General features: G+C 32.1%; 4 protein-coding genes across 8 annotated transcripts; 3 read left to right on the forward strand and 1 right to left on the reverse strand.

Annotated features, from left to right (window-relative positions):
* The first annotated feature begins 1,630 nt into the window (after positions 1-1,630).
* On the forward strand, positions 1,631-4,701 carry LOC121119167 (uncharacterized). Its single transcript, XM_040713777.2, has 7 exons — positions 1,631-1,982; positions 2,066-2,265; positions 2,332-2,449; positions 2,512-3,039; positions 3,103-3,419; positions 3,476-4,282; positions 4,348-4,701. Exons 1-7 carry the CDS (start codon positions 1,902-1,904, stop codon positions 4,499-4,501), a joined length of 2,205 nt encoding a protein of 734 aa, XP_040569711.1. The 5' UTR covers positions 1,631-1,901; the 3' UTR covers positions 4,502-4,701.
* Pcl (polycomb protein Pcl) lies at positions 4,573-7,387 on the reverse strand. Of its 3 annotated transcripts, none has more exons than XM_040713779.2 (2): positions 5,878-7,387; positions 4,573-4,666 (listed from the first exon to the last, which is right to left on the reverse strand). In XM_040713779.2, the coding sequence occupies exons 1-2, from the start codon at positions 7,199-7,201 to the stop codon at positions 4,632-4,634; spliced, it is 1,359 nt and encodes a 452-aa protein (XP_040569713.1). In that variant the 5' UTR covers positions 7,202-7,387; the 3' UTR covers positions 4,573-4,631. The 3 variants fall into 3 exon arrangements, with proteins under 3 accessions (XP_040569713.1, XP_040569712.1, XP_040569714.1); XM_040713778.2 differs by having other exon boundaries at positions 4,573-5,180; XM_040713780.2 differs by having other exon boundaries at positions 4,573-4,854; positions 5,878-7,385.
* Positions 7,388-10,069: 2,682 nt separating this feature from the next.
* On the forward strand, positions 10,070-12,983 carry LOC121120115 (uncharacterized). Of its 3 annotated transcripts, none has more exons than XM_040714952.2 (9): positions 10,070-10,438; positions 10,553-10,722; positions 10,801-10,909; positions 10,968-11,263; positions 11,324-11,451; positions 11,511-11,803; positions 11,862-12,078; positions 12,140-12,388; positions 12,459-12,983. In XM_040714952.2, exons 1-9 carry the CDS (start codon positions 10,319-10,321, stop codon positions 12,686-12,688), a joined length of 1,812 nt encoding a protein of 603 aa, XP_040570886.1. In that variant the 5' UTR covers positions 10,070-10,318; the 3' UTR covers positions 12,689-12,983. The 3 variants fall into 3 exon arrangements, with proteins under 3 accessions (XP_040570886.1, XP_040570887.1, XP_040570888.1); XM_040714953.2 differs by having other exon boundaries at positions 10,215-10,429; XM_040714954.2 differs by having other exon boundaries at positions 10,262-10,473.
* A 342-nt stretch (positions 12,984-13,325) lies between these two features.
* Positions 13,326-14,853, forward strand: LOC121120117 (nurim homolog). Its single transcript, XM_040714955.2, has 2 exons — positions 13,326-13,729; positions 13,800-14,853. The coding sequence occupies exons 1-2, from the start codon at positions 13,421-13,423 to the stop codon at positions 14,193-14,195; spliced, it is 705 nt and encodes a 234-aa protein (XP_040570889.1). The 5' UTR covers positions 13,326-13,420; the 3' UTR covers positions 14,196-14,853.
* Positions 14,854-19,560: the final 4,707 nt, after the last annotated feature.

Consider the following 19,560-nt stretch of genomic DNA (forward strand, 5'->3'; position numbering starts at 1 on the left):
TAAATATACAAAATTAAACAATTGCAATCATATAACTAATAATAACAATAAATACAGAATATTGAAATAATAGATTGATCCAAATAATATTTTCTTGTTCTGACATGAATTCAGTTAAATATGTCATAACTTTAAGTTGCTAAACACAAGCCAGATGTGGAGTTTAATCAAAAAGATCATCACCCTCTTTTCTTAATGTGGAAGTTGCTATATACAATTGTGCACAGGATAGATATATCTCTACCGATGAGATCTAACTAATTATTAATAATAAAGTAAATGTCAAAATCATACAATTAGACAATAAATATACTAATAAACAAAATGTTAGAATTAAATCCCTCGTAAAGATTTAGTGCAAAAGCTAATTATGTAGTAATGTCCGGTGATATTACTCCTTATTAAAAGCATCAAAATAGATTTTCCCCGTTATTTATGCTTCTATAACAACATACTATTATCATGAAGGAGACGCACAATTGCAAATTATAATACTACACCTAATGTAACTACCGCCTTGGTTGTGACCATTTAAGCAGTTGTTTTTGACTTTTATGAGTTTTCTGAACACCATTTCTTGGGACTTATCAACCATAGCTAATCTTTAAGTGATAAAAAAGTAATATTTATTGATTATGTAATATTGGAAGACCTAATAATCATACCCAAGTCTTTAAGTGAAGAAACTAATGTCAGATAAACTAGTTACGAACCCTCCAAAGCTACTACTCCCGTTGTTGTGACCATTTAAGTACTTACTTTTGCCATTTAATGAGTTGTGTATCATAATTCTTGATAATTTTAGATAAAATAGAATCATATTTTATGATTAGATTTAAAAAAAATGAATACTTACTGTTAGAGGGTACAAAATTCAGAGTTCCATTTCGTAATTTGGTGTGGATGACTCTAAACATGCTGAAAATTATCTTAACTTCACAATTTACAATGGGGGTATAAATATAAATGACATCATTACCAACATTTTTATTATTAGTATATTTATTGTCTAATTTTATGATTTTGACATGTACTTTATTATTAATAATTATTTAGATCTCATCGGTAGAGATACATCTATCCTGTGCACAATTGTATGTAGCAACTTCAAGATGAAGAAAGAGGCGCGATTATGTTTTTGATTAAACTCCACGTCTGGCTTGTGTTTAGCAACATAAAGTTATGACATACTTAATTGAAATAATTTCAGAACAAGAAAATATTATTTGGATCAATCTATTATTTCAATATTCTGTACATATTATTTATTGTTATTATTTGTTATATGATTCCAATGTTTTAATTTTGTATATTCAGCATAAATGTATGATGAGTTATTTTTTAGTATGTAGATTGTATTTAATTTAAGGTTTCTTTTTTAAACTTGGAACTTCAAATATATTTCGAAATACTCTACTTTGTCGTTTCATTAGTTATTATTCTGATAATATGGTTCATAATGAATTACAATTTCATGGAGTGTGACGTTTTCAAATCTACTGTAACGGATGAAAAACGTTCAAGTCAATGATACGTAGTATATCATCATTAAACATTTTGCTAATAAGTACTTTCGTTATACCCTCAAAATTATATATAAATAAGAAATATATAATAAGAAATGAGGCAGCTGATAATCACATCAGTATTTTAAACAATGACACCATAAGTCTTTCTCCCTTTTCCTTTTCTCTACAGAATTATCAACTTTACATTTGGTATATGAGTATTTCCTTTCTTTATTAATTGTGAATTGCTTAGATGTCGCTAGCTGTTTCAAGTTATTTTAATAACAACAAATAACAAGGATAATAATTAATAAGTATTCACTGTGGAGACTGAATGTGCTTTATAGTTTTTGTAGCTGAGGGTGGAAGACAGTCGACACATTTTTTTCCAAGATGGGATCGAGTACTTTAGAAGAAATAAAGAACAACATTCGAGCGACGTTAACAGGGAATAAAAAAGGAATAACGGAAGAGGTGTTTTTGACTATAGCCGTCATCATGTCATTTCCCAAATAAGACTTATTTTACATATTGTCTTTTTTTTTGTCTACTCATAGGAACTATCAAAGCAGTATAGAGAGAATTGTTACCAGAAGATCCCATTTCAAAACTTTGGATACGCAAAATTGTCTGATTTTTTAAATTCCATAGATGATGTCATTCGAATCATTGAAGTGAACAATGAGCGTTATTATTCAGAAATCCCCAAAAAAGAAACACAACATATCACCACGTTTGTCCAGTTACAAAATAAGGGGTATGTGAGTCTTGCAAGAGCTTGGAATCTTTAATTAATGTTTTTCCTGCTGTGTTTCTTACTTAGAACAAGTTTAATCCGGGGGCCGTCCAAGAAGGAGAAAAAAGTGCAAAAAACGAATGCACGACGACTTCCAAGCGAGGAAATAATGGCAATCAAGAAGATACTTCTTCATTTCCCTTCGGTAAGGAGTTGACAAAATCTAAGTTTTTATTCACTCTAACGCTTTCTCTTATCTCTATGTAGGGTATAGATATAGATACCTTTAATAAACAGTATATGAATGATTCTGGTCAAAATTTTAATTATGAAAAGTACGGATTCTCAAACCAAGTGGAAAGCTTCAAATCCCTTTCGTGGCTCCTCAGTGTCAGAGCTAAAAATGGAACCCAGTACATTGATCTAAAGGAGAAAGACTTAAGATCTAAAGTTGTTGATAACTCTATTCCTCAGCATGTGATTATTAATTTGGAGCAATTAATCATGGATCAACCTCATGGAATGCATATCGATAATCTGATGGAACATTACAAAAATAAATACAAAGAGAGACTTGCTTTTGATAATTATGGTTATGATAGCTTGCCTGGAATGATTCGATCCCTTTCTTTAACTTTGAAAATGGAGAGCTGTGACTCCTCATGGAACATACGTTATATAGGTCCCATAAATAACTCTGATACCTTAGATGAAGTCAACAAGAATCTTAAAAAAATATATGATGAGGATAGATTGATTGGTATATTAACATCGGATATATTCGATTATTATCTAGTAATAAGCCTCCTTTGTTTGAGAAAACAAACATTTTACTTTAAAATTTATCATCCTTTATAGACGCGTTACAATAAGAAATTAGACCTCTCAAGTCTGGGAGGATTTCAAAATATGGAGAGTATGCTCAATGCATTGTGCGATTTTGAGGAACCCTATTTTTTTATGGAAAAAATTGCTGGTCCCAAATACATTTTGAAGGTTTTATCCAAAGCATCTCCGCCGAAGAAGAATTTATTCGATATAGAAGAATTAAAATTTATCGAAGACATTAATAGTTGTGTGGATGTCATTGTAGATGAGATCGAGAACCCTTGGGATTTTTACGTCCGTCTTAGAAAGTACGATAATGCATTGATGAATCTAATGAAAAATCTTGAGTATGATAATAGTTTAGCATCATGATTAGCATATTACGTATTTACTCTATTTTTAGTAAATATTGCAAGCAGAAAATATCAAGCTTAATCTTGGACATTGAGGAATTACATCTTGGTGATTACATTGCCTCTTATTACACGGGTTCCAGACAATGGCATAGAGCAGTAGTGGTAGAGATTGAACACCATAATTCTATCTCAATTTGCTATATTGATTATGGAACCCTTGAAAAAAATGTTAAAATTGATAGAATAGTCCGCTTGGATCCTCTATTTTACGACCTTCCGAAGCAGGCTATACGGGTTAAATCCGCTAATATTTGGCCTCTTAACTCAAGCAAAAATTCAATCATTGAGGCTGGTGAATATATGTATGGACTTGTCGTACAAAAAGAATTGATTGGGAAGCTGATATCATTTAGTTCGGAAAGAGTACCTGAGATTCTATTAATAGATATATCCTTAAATAAGTCAACTGAAGTTCTTTTTGTCAACGAATTTCTTCTTAAGAGGGGTGTGGTTTCTGACAAGCCTCCTAAAAATGATGGTAAACAGAAAAAAGGTCTAAGGAGGCCTCTCCGGACTACTCAAGATTTGATTGCAGCCAAGCCCACCATTAAAAAACTACTCTTGGGTGATCGGTATTTACATTTAATTCCGGGAACGGAGTTTCAACTGAGAGGAGAACTTCAGGACATCCTGGTGGCTTCTCCCGAGATATCTAATTTATTTCCTAAGTGGAAGGGTAAGGACATACTTGTTAAATTTTTAGTGGAGAAACAAATCAAGTTTCCCCAACACCAACTGAACGAACCCGATCTTCAGATTTACCGGTCCCTCATCAGAAATGATAACATCACTAGGTAAGGGTTATAATATCATCCAGTGAATAATCTCATTTTAATCCGGTGATTTCCGTATTTTGTAGCTTTAAAAAATATCCAAGTGATGCTCGCGTCATACCTGTAACAATGTTTCTGTTGAAGGATGTCCCACGAATGATTACAATATTTGGTGAGCCAGATAGTGGTTATATTACTAAGATAATCAAAAATGCCCTGGATGATAAGTGTTATTCGTGATGATGTTTGTTATTTCCCTTAATGTTTTAAAACTCGTATATGATATTTGTTAGAAATAAAATCATGTTAACTTAAGTGAAGATACAATATATTTTCAACAAAAAACTTGAGAATAATGTCTATACAATATTTATTTGCTTAATGTATTATTATTTAAGGAAAAGCCTAGAATATAGAGATGATAGAAATTTTTCACAAAACACTTAATGAATTAATAACGAAAGCTAATTATGCGCTTAAAAAAGAAGCGGAAATATGAGAGCACATAACAAACTTAAAAATGGAATTTCAATTTAAACGATGTATACACACAATAAGCATTCAACTACATTATAGATTAATTAATAATAACTCTGACAATTTAATTTAAAACATTAAGTGAGTCGGGGAGAAGATGATAATAAGTAATTAAATTATAAAAGTGAGATATGGCAGTGCTACGAAATAAAAATGCATGTTATAATACATATGGGTTGTTATGTGTATCCAAAAATAAAATCTTTGAAAGGATGAAGATAACACATCGCCTGTTGTTGATTCGATTCTTTACTTAAGTACAAAATGCAATTAAATATTATCAACAGGTTCCTTCACTCTTGGGAAGTATTATTAAGAATTACTAATTTATTCCTTGCCATAAAATCGGTACGTTTTAGGAAGACATGTAAAATTAATCTAACTGAAATAATAATTTAAATAATTAACAACACTTTGAAATGCCTAATATACATTGGGGTTTAATTTTATTTTAAAAGGGAAATAAATTCAGTCAAATTTTGTAACATAAAGTAATTCGGAATTTACTTAAATTGTGACTTGTTTTTGGTGTGAGATCACGTAAGACATGAGAGCTGGCCAATTTATTTTTTCATTCTCCTTTCATCAAATAACCATTTATTAGTTAATCACAAAATTAATCAATATTGAAATTATATAAGAAACTTTTTTTTATTACATTTTTGAGGGGAGAGGGGGGCGAGGAGGGAAAAAAATAAAATAAAAAGCAGAACGTCAGGTACATGAACTATGACGGCCAAATATAATATATCTGTTCTACAAAGTGTGTATTGTAAAACCCATGTACCACCACTCGAAATGATGTAGTTAGATTTATGAAATTTATATCGAACTAAAGTCTTTCTCTAACCCCCCTCACACACAAACACCCTTTTTCTTCTAATTTTGAAAGGCCTCAAGTCTTTTAAATAAACGAATGAATTTGATAATGAACAAAACAGGACCTTGAAATATAAACTCAACTAATCTTAAAATATCCAACGATAGTGGAGTTCAAAATTATAAAAAATGATAAAAATAGATGTCCACATATAATTTATGTTCACCAAGAAACAAGAGCACTCATTCCTCCTACGTACCGATCATTGCCGAAGCATCTCCTCTGTCAACTAAATATTGGACTTCTCCTGCAGAAGTGAGTCTTCTTGCTAGTACTCTAAATTTATCACTGGACTTTTGGGAGATGATATCAGAATTTACAAAATATGAATTCAAAGAAGATTTCAAGTCCTTAAAAAAGTTGTTTCCATCCTCGTTGTTGTTATTACAATGTAGAGGTTCTGCTGGATTTGGAGAGGAGCAAGATGAGCTGGTCGTTGAGCTTGTGTTAGAACTTCTATTCAATCTGAAAGGGTTATTTAGTCCTTCAAAGTTTTTAGGAATGGGTATAAAAAAGTCTAAGGTTCCTTTGGTCAATGGGTTGTCTCCTTCTGTAAAAAAGATTTCACAACCAGAACGACGTCGAAGTCTTTTAGAAGAGGATGCATTATTTCCACTGAATTTCATAGCTGGAGGAGGTTTTAAAATTCTTCGACCCCTTGAGGATAGAGTTACTTCCCGCTTAATAAATGAGGACTCCACTTTGAGTGTATTATGAGATGCATGAGGACCATTTGGCGGAGCCACTCGACGCAGCCCCCAGAATGTAGATCTTTTCTTCAACTCCGAGCCGCTTTTAAAACGAGATGGATTGGATGCTAATAAAGAGTCTATATAGTTGACATTAGCTTTTGATTTTGCAAGTAGGGCACTAGGCCCAACGAAATACTTCCATTTGGACCTGATGAAGGGCAGAATGGATGTCTCTAAGTCGTGAAACTTTTTGTTATTGGTGATGGTGAGATTGAAGAGTACGAGATGGAGAGCGTCCGTCCAAGATATGTCCAAGCGCTCCACGATCTCTTCGCACTTGCCCGTGCAGAGCGTACACAGAAAACGCCAGAAGCGGTCACCGAAGAGAAGAGACGTCGTGGCCCGAATGCACTCCTGATGAAACCACTGCTCACACTTTTCGCACTGCAGCATCCGCTTGTACCAATCCCCGCTCTGCCCACAGTAGCAATACCGATCCTGGGCGTTCCGCAAGTGCTCACCGTCCCATTCCAGAGCCTCGAACCTGTAGGAAAGCTCCTTCCGGGCCTCCAACACTCGGCACGGCACCAGAGTCTCCGCTATACACCGCTTATTCAGCGGAGGAGCCTCAGGAGGATCCTCCTCCAGTCTTTTCAGCATGCAACTCCTACTCCAACGCTCACTCCGGTCTCCGAAACGAACCAAACACCCGCTGCACTCCTCCACCTCCACCACAACGCCCAAGTAAAACACACCATCCTCCCCCAACTGCAAAACGTCATCCCCTTCTCGGAACAGACCGCCCTCTCCAGAATAATCCATACTAAGCATTCAATTCCAATGCAGGATCCATCACTCCCTCATAAACAATGGCTCATTCCTTCAATTGAAACAATTCGGAGAATATCAAGAGATGAGATGAGCTGAGCTGTGAGCTGCTCTGCTGCAGCACTCATTCCAAAAAGGGGGGAAATTAAACCCACTCAAAGGAACCCAGAAGAACAAATACACACGCAACACTACATTACATTACACAACACTCCAAATATTCTTCTTCTCAAAAAATAAAAAGTAATAAAAGAGAAAATAGCTATGTTTAATGCTTTAGCCAAAGCCATTCATTTCACCGGCCTGCAATTCGCTTAAATTCTCTCCTCACATTCTTTCTCCAGCTAGCTGCTACTTCTTACAAGACTTAGACTAAAGCTTTAAGCCTTACCAAGGAAGGAAGAAATAAAAAAGATAAAAGAAAATAAAGGAGGAAAGCCATTTCTATTTCACATTTACGTACATAGTTCATTGATGAATCGATAGTCATTATTTATTGATGATTGACGAACTGGCAACTCTCGATAACCCTTTCTTCCCCATCCAAATTTCTTATTAAGGAAGGAATAATTGTATAAGTTGATAAATACCTCATCCACCTTCTTAACCATGGGACCATAGGTGATCCACCAAAAAATGTATTAATTCTCCCTTATTTTTACCTCAAGCTCAATTAATAAGGGATAATTGAAATTTGATTATACCATGCGTGATAAAATACTTTCATAATATTTTAAACTTTCGGTCATTTGGGGTAATAAGTTTGCCCGCACGCAATATTTAATCTTTCTATCTCGAAATTGGAGGCAGAGACCATATAGAAATTTCTTTCTCTATGACAGCGACATCGGATATTTGAAATTCAAATATCGCAACCTTTGAATAATCAGGAAATAACTTTGCAAAGCGAAGATCGAATGTGTTATAATGAATTAGATGAGAGGGATCAATTACAATTACTCGAATAAGTTTCCATGTAAGATTGGTCGTAGTGCTTTACTTAATGAGATGTGATCTACTTCTGCCTCATTCCTAGTCTAAGGATCAACTCGGAGTAACAATCTTACCCCCCCCGAATACATCATATGAGACGAACTTCACAACCTCCTTCTCTTTATAATGAGACCTTTTATGATCCTCCAATGTACTAATGATCCGAACATCTCGAAAAGGTCGAGATCCCCCTCCTACTTCAATAGTATATTCTACGTTTTGCTAAGTTATTTCTTTATTACTAAAAGGTTCCGATAATTGAATTTAAACCACCCGCCTACTTCGAGATAAAAAGAGAAAGTATGACGTACGGGTAAACTTATATAATATGTATCCCCTATATTATCCCCGTTTGTAGTGACGCCAGTGAAAAATGAAGTAAAATGGACACGGAACGATATCTTTGTGATGCAAATAAGTCTACAATAATTTTTTCATATTAATAAAGTAAATGCTGTAAATTGAATTTTTAACACCCATTTCAATGTTGAATTTAAATTTATTTTTTTCAGAAAATTTAACCATTAAACAATTACCGTTTTTAATGACAACATGTATAATATATTTTTAATTTAACCGAATTTTTATAATAAAACACATTCAATCAAGGCACTTATCCTTTTTTTGTCGCAATAAATTGGCTGTTTTCTTCAGAAAAATTAATATTAGTTGCAATATTGAAGAATTTTCATGCAATTTGATAAAAAAACAGTTGAATAGGGGGTCATTATTACATGACGATTTTTGAAAGCAAGTTGTTTTAATAAGAAATTGTTTTACTCTCGCTTATTTGCAGAAATTGGTTTGGATACATATTGTGTAATAATAGATAGTGTAAATTTTACATAAAATATGTGTTTCATTAAAAATATATCGTACATGTCCCGTGTCATTGAAATGCTAATTGTTTAATGGTTCAACTTCCAGAAAAATAATTATATTATTTTTTGAATGGGGTAAGATATGAGGTAAAGTTTTAACTTACTGTATTTACTTTATGAAAATGAGAAAATTATTGTACCATTCATCAAGCACATTAAAAAAGAAAAAAAAAAAGAGCTAGTTCCATATATATTTAAGTATTCCACGGTTTAGGTCTGATACCCTTACTATTTTTCGACCTGTGCCTAAACAAGTTTACTGTAATTTATAAATAATAACGAATGCTTATGATAAAAACATGATAGAACTTCCATGCTCCAATATTTTACTAATTATATTATTAACGTTCATGACATATATGATATATGTAGCTACATAGTAAATAGCTGGGCAGTTCTAATACGTATTTAATTTTGGTTAATGAAGGACCATTGTTATTCATCGAATGTTATAACTACTAATAAACAAAGTTGTGCCGGCTCAGGTTCAGCGGTTCTATCGGTCCTGGTTCTTCCATTTCAAACAGTTTCGGTCTCTATTCATCATTATCGGTCTCGGTTCTTTTTTATACAGGCTCAGTTTGGTAACAAGTACCTAAAACAAGGGGTGTCGCTAGAAAATTCGGGCCCAAAAATGATATTAGATGCAAAACAGGACCGCAGCTACCTTATACGTAGTGCCCCAAGTTCCAGCGGGAATCCATAATCTACCCCAACCCTTCCCTCTTTTATTTACACCATGCAGTGCCTAAAACCACTTTTTTCAGATCCATTAGAGCTATTTGGAACTCAGATACAAATGTATCATCCTGGCGACTTAAAAAATCATGGGAAAATGCTGCAATTGCACAATAAAGAACTCAAATAATTGACTTATTTATTAAAGCTAGTTTATTTTTTATAATCTATGTATACTCTATATATTATTATATAGGAACAAAAGTACAAGAATCGAGATCAATAAGCAATGTATTGCGGTCTTGGTTCCGGTTCTATCGGTTCAAGAACAGGAACCACATGAACAAGTTAGGGAACATCATTGGTAAAAACCAATTAGTTCTAATGAAAGAATATATAATTATATATATTCGTTCTAATACTTAGAACTCATTGTAATAACATTGTGCATGACAAGCTCTGACGTCATCCCCCGCCAAATAACAAACAAAATAAACTAAATGATCAAGTCAAACAAAACACGATCTTCATTTCGATTATTAGAAGTATTCCATAAGCTTACAAATTAATGAATCGCCGTCGTTCGGACGCCTTTCTCTCCAACAGTGGAATGGAAGACCTCTGGGATGACATTGACGACGCTGTCCTTTTACGAATGAGTCAAATGGCTGAGAAGAAAGTGAGAGGAGTAAGACCGGAGTGCAGACTATAGTCTCATACTCAGTACAATACTTTACTTTATTTATTGGTCATACAAAATATTCAATATTAATATTGGTAATGTTTTTTCTATTACCTACAGAATGAATCAGAGAGTCAAGCAGATTTCCTTTCAGTTCTGAGTGAATCTGAAGAGGATTTGAATTGCTTCACTGCTGATGAAAATCGATTTAATCAAATGCAAACACAGTTTCCAGAGACTGCAAAAAACGTTTTTAAAAGACCCCTCTCACCTCCCTCTGATGTCTCAAAGTATGTCGCATTTTCCTGATCAATCCTATATTTTTACGTCAAATCCATTAAATAATATACCTAAATGTTTTATTTTAGAAAAAGAAAAAAAGATGAGGAGTCAATTTCCATTGATAAGATCCTTGAAGATAATCGAAAGCTCAAATCAAGTAATCAAAAACTCAATGAGGAAATATACACAAAAAGGGTAATACAAAGTTATCATTATCATTTCTTTGTCATATTATCAAAGCTTGGTTCCTTAGGGGGAAGTTGCTCTTCTGCGGGCGGATATTCGTAAAAAAGAATCTTGTATCGAAATAGAGCGAAGTGAAAGACAAAAAATTCTTGCAACTAAAAATGAGGAATTGTCCAAGTTTAAAGAGCAATGCTCCAAAGCCAATGACGCTGTTAAGACTGACAATGAATTCCTTACCCATCAATTAACGCAAACAGAAGAAAAACTTCGAAAAATGGAAATGTTGATGACAACAAATGGATCGCAAACTCCAGGGAGGAAAGTCCCTGAAAGAAGGTCCATTGGCTTTCCTGAGCACGATATGTATGTCGGTTTTGTGTATTGTTTTCAATATTCTCCAAAATATTTATCATTTTTAAATAGCTCTACGATAATACCTGATCCGAAACGAGTAAGTCCTCGTAAAAAAACTAGAGCTCTCAAGGACGCCTCGTGTCAAGTTGAGTTGAAGAAGTTGAACTCCTTTGAATTAAAAGTTAAAGGAAGAAAGGGTAAATGCAAAATTAATTTTGACGTTAACGATTTATTTTGTTATGCATACTTATTTTAGAGAATTTAACTTCTGCAAAATTAGTGTCTCTCATTGGCTCAGACATGGGTTTGGATATACTGAGTTCTCATTCACCATTAGTTCAATGCCTTTATTCTACAGAAAGAACAAACGATGCTTGTCTAGCAACTGTGGAAGACATGATTAGCTCAATTAAGAACGATGTTGATGTGAATCTAATGTTGAAAAAGCTAAAAGCTTCTAAATTAATTTTAGATGCTTCCAACATTTTTACAAAATACCTATCTCAAAAAAGTGTTATTCAGTTGTCAGAGTTATTGTCTACCAAAGACGTAAGTATGACAATTTATTTCCCTCATTTAGGAATAACAAATCTATATCAACTCCTAGGCTCAAAAGGAAACACTATTATCCTTGTTTTCCCTTGGAGAAGTCCTTGTGAGAAAACATTTAGTGAAACATGAGGACTTTCGCACTTTCGTAACCCGTCTTCAAGATCTATTCAAATCAATTACCTCTATTGAATTAACTTCGTCTCTTTTGAACTTTTTGTCTGGCTCTGCATTCTACCCAGATATTGCAAAACTCTATTGTCAAATGTCTACCAGTAAGAGGCAGACACATTTTTTGTTTTATTATTGTGAATAATTTGATTCTTCACTTTCTAGATTCCTGTTTCATATTTGAGCTATGTTCTCTTGTGACTCGTGCCTCCTCATTCCATGGCAACGTGGCCTCCCTCATGAAAAACTTTTTAAAGTTTTTATTTATTCACATGTCATCACCTGAAGATTTGAGTTGGATTGGTAGTTTACCATCTAACGAAATTTGCAATCTATGTCGGATGGATATCCTGAAGACGGTGGCTTCTCTTACGGTCAAAATACTTCAAAAAGTTCAAAGCCTAATAGCTGCAGGTATTTTGATTTTTATCTCCCTCATTGTTATTGATCATCATTTGTACATCTTATTATTTACTAATTGTAGATGCGCTATCCGAAGATTTCATTTTCTGTCTTAAAAAGTCGATTCATTGTCTTCATAAGCTATGGAGTACAGATCCTAACTTTGTTCAAAATTTATCTGATAGTCCTGGATCTCAAAGAGAATATATATGGGCAACAAAAAAGCTATCCAAGATGGAAACACTACTTCAACTTAGTCAGGAAGAGGCATCCATGCTCGCAGATTTAAATATACAGTACGATCAACGCTAAAATTTCATTCTTTTTTTCTCTCTATTATAATGTTTTTTATAGACTGGGATTTAATATTTCTAATCAAGTAATTATTTGTTTAGTTTGCTGAGTCTTTTATATTATTATAATATGTATTGCTTCAGCATTCGCTTTGTATGACTATGATAATTAGTATTATGTATGTTCCGTTCTTCATAATGAATTATTACTCTTAATATTTTTAGATTTATTTATATATAAATTTAATGTGCATACAATTATATATTTATATTTTCTCTTTATGAAAGATATGTAATACACACAGGATCTTGAATTATCTCATGTTCTAATTCCCTTTTGTGTGGTCCTCGTGTACATGTTTCATGAATTCAAATACTGCTAAATTAATTTTCCAGATGATTTTAAACGTCACAATCCCAGTCATTTATTATTAGTATGTATTTGAAACGACACACTGGAGTAAGTCTCTAATTAATATTAGAGCTCCAAAGGTTGCTCTGCTTAGAATGTTCCGTTTCTTTTTAAAGATGAATGATTCAATGAATGCAGAATGTGTGTATTAGCACTCTGTATGTAGGTAGCTTGTTCGTAACTTTGCGTGCGTGTTCATATTATGTTGAAACACAACGCAATGTCTGTGTTTAAGATTGTATATAATAGCAATGGGATTGACGCATCCCTCTTATTTTTATTTCCTTGCTCATCATCAGCTAAGACAATAATACTAGTTGACGTTATTCTTCTTACGGTATGGTAGTGGAAACAGTGCTACGAATTGCTTCCGCATCCCTTTCCATTTTATCTGCCTGTGATCTAGTTCGATTTATATCCCTTACTCATGATAAATATCCTTCGTTAAAAATTAAACAAGTGGATAGATTAATAGAGGAAGAGTCTCATCTTTCACCTTGGATTGAGGCTCTATTAACAGACATCTTTCTCTCAATCCTATTTTGTGTTCAACATTCCTTGTTTAAATCAAGTAATTTACAGTTGATCCTCAAGGATGGAGCTTATGAAAGAGTTGTATACATTTTCACAATGTATTTTGTAGTCTATGTAAGAGGATTTTAACACACATGGTTGTTAATGTATGTACAGTTTTCCACGTCCATTCTTTTTTTTACAGATCCTTAAGCACTGTTGGCAACCTATACCTGAAATTATTTTATGGGATAACCATAACAATCCGTGGATCTCAACCTTGTTTGGATTCATTCACGTATTTTCCTGGTACTTGATCTATGCAAGTTTTCTTATTATGGAATGGTCAGATCTCTCTGGTGCTGCCTCTCCCAAGACTCGAAGCTGTTCACTCCATCGATTTTTTAAGCATTATCGACACGGATCCTTTATTGGATTCGTTCTTATTTTATTTGTCAGATCTGTCATGAGCTTGGATAGATGGTTTTTAGCCATGATTTGGTCTTTTTATATGTATCTAGCCTGGAGGCCTGATAAACAAGATTTGGAATATCAAATTTCTATGTGGGAATTAAAAAAAAATGACTTGTCTCAACTATGAGGTCAACTTGGTAATATTTATTATTCGTTTGCTCTCAAAGAGAAAAGAACCCAAAGGATGCCAAAGTAAATTAATGATTTTTGTAGATCATGTTTAATAATTATTTAACCCTGTGCCATTTTTATTATTAGTTTTGCTTCAGTATTAACATATTATGCTTTTATTTTATTTATAAAATTTAATTATAAAGTCAATTAACATTTACACTACATAGGTATTTTTCAATGTGTGTTCGTAGTTCCTATGTAATTATTAATCCATGGTAAGTAAGTTGTCATCGTCGTTTAATCAAACCGCAATGTGATTTATATATAAATATATTTATGTAATTTATTAGAACATTACTTTGAATGTAGCCTATACTAATATTCGTTTTTATTTGTTGCTTTGCTTTTGTCATATTCATAAAAATAAAATAAAAATTACGTATTTATTAGAGTAATAGATTGATCATATTTATAGCTTATAAGTTCTTATTCCTTTTTTCATTTGAGTCAACCATTTCTTCACTCGCTTCAACATGATTTACTTTGCCTATCTTTTTATTAATGTTTGTACGTAATATCACTTATCAGTAAATATGTATGTCAGCAAGACTGTGCTTAGAGATATCTTTGTAAATATAATTTACTCCATAATGCACTATTGGCAAACCTATTATATTCCACATTTAAATTTATTTTCATTCTAAGATTTTCTGAAAATCCCACTTACATTAGAAGTTGATTGAAGTTCATAATCATATAATTATTATATTAATAAGATGATTATAGATACAACCTGGTAATACTCACTTGGATAATAATATAACTAATAAATTTCATCTTTTTGATGCATAACTGGTATTATATATTTGACTATTTCCAATTTTTACATTTTATCTAATTGAAATTAGCAACTCCATTATAGTTAGTTTTTCGAACCCTTTATTGATTTTTAGTCATAAATACTATGTTATATAGATTCACTATTAATTATAATTATGTATTGTCCTTCCTTGTTTTATAAAACTTCACATTGATGCATATAGAATTAATGTTTTGAATTAATATCTGTACCTCCCGGTTACTATTTACATCATAGTTACAAATGTCTATCCTTGATTTCATCAAGCACATTGATTATTAATAATATTATTACACAAAAATATCCTCATTTTCTTCTACAAATTGAGATATAGATTACAAATATTACATATTATGAACCCAATTCATTGATCTTGCAACTTTTTTGTTCATAATTTAGGTACAGTTAATGATTGTATCAATAGTAATATTAAATGTAGGTATATAGGCAATATTTAATTGATCAAAAATATTTAAATAGCAGTAATACAAAAATAACTTTCGTGACAAGAGGTTCAATAAATTGAGTATAGCATAGAAGTAAAATCCGAGTCGTGGGATTAAATATATTAAAATATGACGGGGGTTGGAAGGAATATATTTTATTCAAGGATTAAGGAACTTGAGACAATGTATAACGTATTACTTATAAAAGAAGAAGAATTTTCAATTAATATATTATGTTTGTATGTATACAACTTTACTGTTCTATTGAGTATATGATGTTCCCCTGATGATAGCAAATAGATTTCCTGTCATATTTTATCAGCACTCCACATCAAGGGTTGGAAATAAATTACACATATTCGTCAACTTATCAGTATGTTTTATCAAAATGCTAACATCTATGTAATATTATGCTGGTAATAATATATTTAATACATTTATTGATGAATCATCTTGGCATATATACGTACTCCATCGTTCATCATTATTTTCTTCTTTCCGATCATAGGACGTAGTTCATTATTTTTTCATGAGACATGGGATTTATTATTTGTCCGTTTCATGTTTCACAAGTGACACAGGAACTAAGGAAATGTACGTATGTATATAAAGAATAATAATATATGATTCGAATGTATGTACCTATGTGTTTGCATTAATATTTGTGTCAAAGAATATTGAGACAAGCTTGAGAGTTATGTATCTACTCTCTTCCGTTATATCTTTATGTTAATTTATATTAAAATATTGATATAATAATTAATTATTAATAGATTATGATTTCCTTCCTTCCTTTATCCTTGTGCTTTATTCCAATCCATCTTCTCCGAGTTTAAGTTATTTTAAAGATTCCCAGACTACTCTAAGTTACCATACCTTACAACTATCTTGTCCAAGTTGAGTCTGATTAATCATATAGCATTTAACTTCATATTAATGCATGGAGACAACTCTATCACATGCGTGTGATACATGTATCAATTTGCCCCTTACAAAGTGTCTCAACTTGCCCCAACCCTATGCTATTCAGTTCAAAAGTCATCAAGAAGTAAACGAAAAAAATATGATCGAATTTAACTCACTGTAGTATATAATAAAACCACGAGTAGATGTAAAGATATTTCCTACTTTGACATCTAAATACGTGGCAGTACAGTTCACCATTATCCTTAATTTTAATAAAACAAGTCAATCTGATAAAATTTGGTTGTTTATGCCTTCAAAATGGCCGACATCAATAGAACTGGCCTCACATAAAGACGTTCTATCTTTAAATTGGAAATCAATTTTAATTGACTGATTTTTAAAGCCAAGACCATGCGATTTAATCATTTGGATATCCACTTATTAATATTAATTAACTCACTATATTTCTTCTTATCAGTTATATATCCCTAATAACAAATATTGCACCTCTATTCTAATACATAAACGTAAGTGTTAATATCTTTTAGAAAATATACGAGTAGAAAACGTTTAACTACATATTATAGTTCTTCTCAAATTATTTTGTTATCTATAAGCACATTAATAAGATAAACAAAACCATGGGGCTCACCTTTGAACAAAGTTTTGGGTATAGTTTTCTTTTATTTAACAATATATGTCAATTATCTAGGACGCACGGTTTCAGAAACACTAACGTATTATAAGCTCCAGGTTATTTTAATTGAGATGGATAGTTGTGATTATAATAACGTTGTAAATAAGAATGTAATTATTTATTTATTATATACATATTATGCTAATTAAACTCTAAAAAATCAAGCTTCATTGATACACTTGGGGGCCAATTTTCTATGAGTGTTAAGTTAAATACCATATTACTCAATAAGTCCTCGATCTGACAGGTATATGGTAACATTGATGATAGATCCACATAATTTTCCGTTAGTATTTACCTTCAAACAGTACGTGTCAAAACTTTATTGCATTCTGACCGCTAGTTTAGAGGTTAAAAGCTTTCAAGTGACCCCAGTTTTGTAATTTTCTAGACAATGGATAGAAGGAATTTTGTTTGTTGATGAAACTTTTTTTTTTGAAAATAAATACTGTTGAAGCTAAAAAGTGGTTTTAAAAGCATTATGAAGACTCTACACCAGGAAAATAAACTATTATTCATTGATATGCGGAATTTACAAGCACCGATGACGTTGATTGCTCCAGTCACTCAAAATCAATATTTGTTTTGGAAAACATAAAAAAACATCCGACAACTAACCTAAAAAGTTGAGAATGATTGTTCTTATCTCCTTCATTAAATATAGCCATATTATGTGGTATTAATATATAGAAACTGAAGGACTGTGATATCACGGATCTAAGCATCAAAATAAGAACATATAAACAAATTAATTTTTCGGAGGTCCCTTACTCAATTTTTATTTTTGACAAAAATGTTTTGTTATTAAATAAAACATTTTTTCTTATGTTCCAAAGTTAACAATCAATTTTTTTTCTAGAATAAAGTTCCTCTATTCTAGAGACGGACAACCCTGATATGTTCTTTTTTAAAAATAAATGACAACTTTCAGGATACCTAGACTCGTGATTTACTGATTTCTTGTTTCCATAATAACTTCAAACATATGTGTTGGAAATGGGGAGGGGTCTCCTATTTTAGTCAGAGTATACGATATTTGGGTAATCAATTTGTTTTTAATATTTTAAAAAGCCCGAAATGAAATTGATGTATTAAAATTAATTTAAAAAAAAGTCATCAAAGAAACGTCTTTTAAAAAAAGTCCTCCAAAAAAGGGTTTTTTATAAAATAAACGTCATTCAGAAAACTTCTTTTCCTAAACGTCATCAAATTAACAGTTTTCAAATTTAAAAAAATAATCTTAGATACTACTTTTCTATGCCCCCCAACACATATACAACTCTACATACATATATTTCATGAAGAGATCCTTATAAGAAAACAGTAATTGCACGGAGTACATATAACTACTCCTCTCATTCATCCAACCCTCTAAGGAATAAGGAAATGAGTCTAATGGAAGGGTGTAAACAGTAAAACCTAGCGTGGAAGGGAACAATTATTTCCTTAACCAGATGTTCAGTTTTTATTTTTACAAAACAAAAGACTGTCAATTAATGTTTGAAGTGAGTTATTTATATATTTCTTAAAAATTCTTGCCTCTTTGAGTAAGGAAAATGGTCGAGATATGATATATTTGTAGAATGTACAGTACCCATGTAGTGAGTTAACACAAAAGCAATGTTGAACAAGAAATGACAGTTAATTTTTTTAGATCATCTGTATATATACCTGGTCCATAAAAAGTTCTGTTTAATGTGAATTAAAGTACTAATGATGTAACTAAATACATAATTTGCATATAGTTATAGACATGGGTCGACACAAGTTCCAAAAACATGTGACATAACTTTAATTCAATGTGGGCACCCATAATCTTGACCACAGCCCGAAGTCCTCTAGAATGGACTTGCATGGTGCATGCACCATATGCCTGAGTTGGAGTCCCAGTTAGCCACCAGTTTGGCCTTCAGGTCGTCCAGAAATGAAATGGTGTTCAGAAAACTCATAAAAGGCAAAATCAACTGCTTAAATGGTCACAACAACGGCGGTAGTTGCATTGGGTGTAGCATTATAATTAAAGTTGCTAATTTTGTAGAGAAAAACGCGTACAAGGAGAAGGGGGGAGAGAAAGACTTATGGTTAAAGTTGATAATATTGTAGAGAAAAACGTGTGCAAGGAGAAGGGGAAAAAAATACATATGGTATCATTGTTTAAAATACTGATGGGATTATCATCTGCCTGCTTTATTATGATTTTTGAGGGTATAACGAAAGTATTTATTAGCAAAATGTTTAATGAAGATATACTTTGTATAATGAGTCTTATTCTCAGAATAATAGCTAATGAAACGACAAAGTAGAGTATTTCAAAATATATTTGAAGTTCCAAGTTTAAAAAAGAAGGCTTTAATTAAATATAATATACATAATAAAAAATATACCATCATACTTTTATGTTAAACATACAAAAGTATACAATTGGAATCATATAACTAATAACAATAAATTATATATACAGAATATTGAA

This window comes from Lepeophtheirus salmonis, chromosome 6, assembly GCF_016086655.4.
Source record: "Lepeophtheirus salmonis chromosome 6, UVic_Lsal_1.4, whole genome shotgun sequence".
Taxonomy (NCBI): Eukaryota; Metazoa; Arthropoda; class Copepoda; order Siphonostomatoida; family Caligidae; genus Lepeophtheirus; species Lepeophtheirus salmonis.

Coding starts and splice junctions, on each gene's coding strand:
- LOC121120115 (XM_040714952.2), top strand. CDS start 10,319: ATGAATCGCCGTCGTTCGGACGCCTTTCTCTCCAACAGTGGAATGGAA. Junction 10,910..10,967: donor AGGAAATATACACAAAAAGG/GTAATACAAAGT, acceptor TTGGTTCCTTAG/GGGGAAGTTGCTCTTCTGCG. Junction 11,264..11,323: donor GGCTTTCCTGAGCACGATAT/GTATGTCGGTTT, acceptor ATTTTTAAATAG/CTCTACGATAATACCTGATC.
- Pcl (XM_040713778.2), bottom strand. CDS start 7,201: ATGCTTAGTATGGATTATTCTGGAGAGGGCGGTCTGTTCCGAGAAGGG. Junction 5,181..5,877: donor AGATGCTTCGGCAATGATCG/GTACGTAGGAGG, acceptor TTATTATTTCAG/TTAGATTAATTTTACATGTC.
- LOC121120117 (XM_040714955.2), top strand. CDS start 13,421: ATGGTAGTGGAAACAGTGCTACGAATTGCTTCCGCATCCCTTTCCATT. Junction 13,730..13,799: donor CAATGTATTTTGTAGTCTAT/GTAAGAGGATTT, acceptor TTTTTTTTACAG/ATCCTTAAGCACTGTTGGCA.
- LOC121119167 (XM_040713777.2), top strand. CDS start 1,902: ATGGGATCGAGTACTTTAGAAGAAATAAAGAACAACATTCGAGCGACG. Junction 1,983..2,065: donor AAAAAGGAATAACGGAAGAG/GTGTTTTTGACT, acceptor GTCTACTCATAG/GAACTATCAAAGCAGTATAG. Junction 2,266..2,331: donor GTCCAGTTACAAAATAAGGG/GTATGTGAGTCT, acceptor TTTCTTACTTAG/AACAAGTTTAATCCGGGGGC.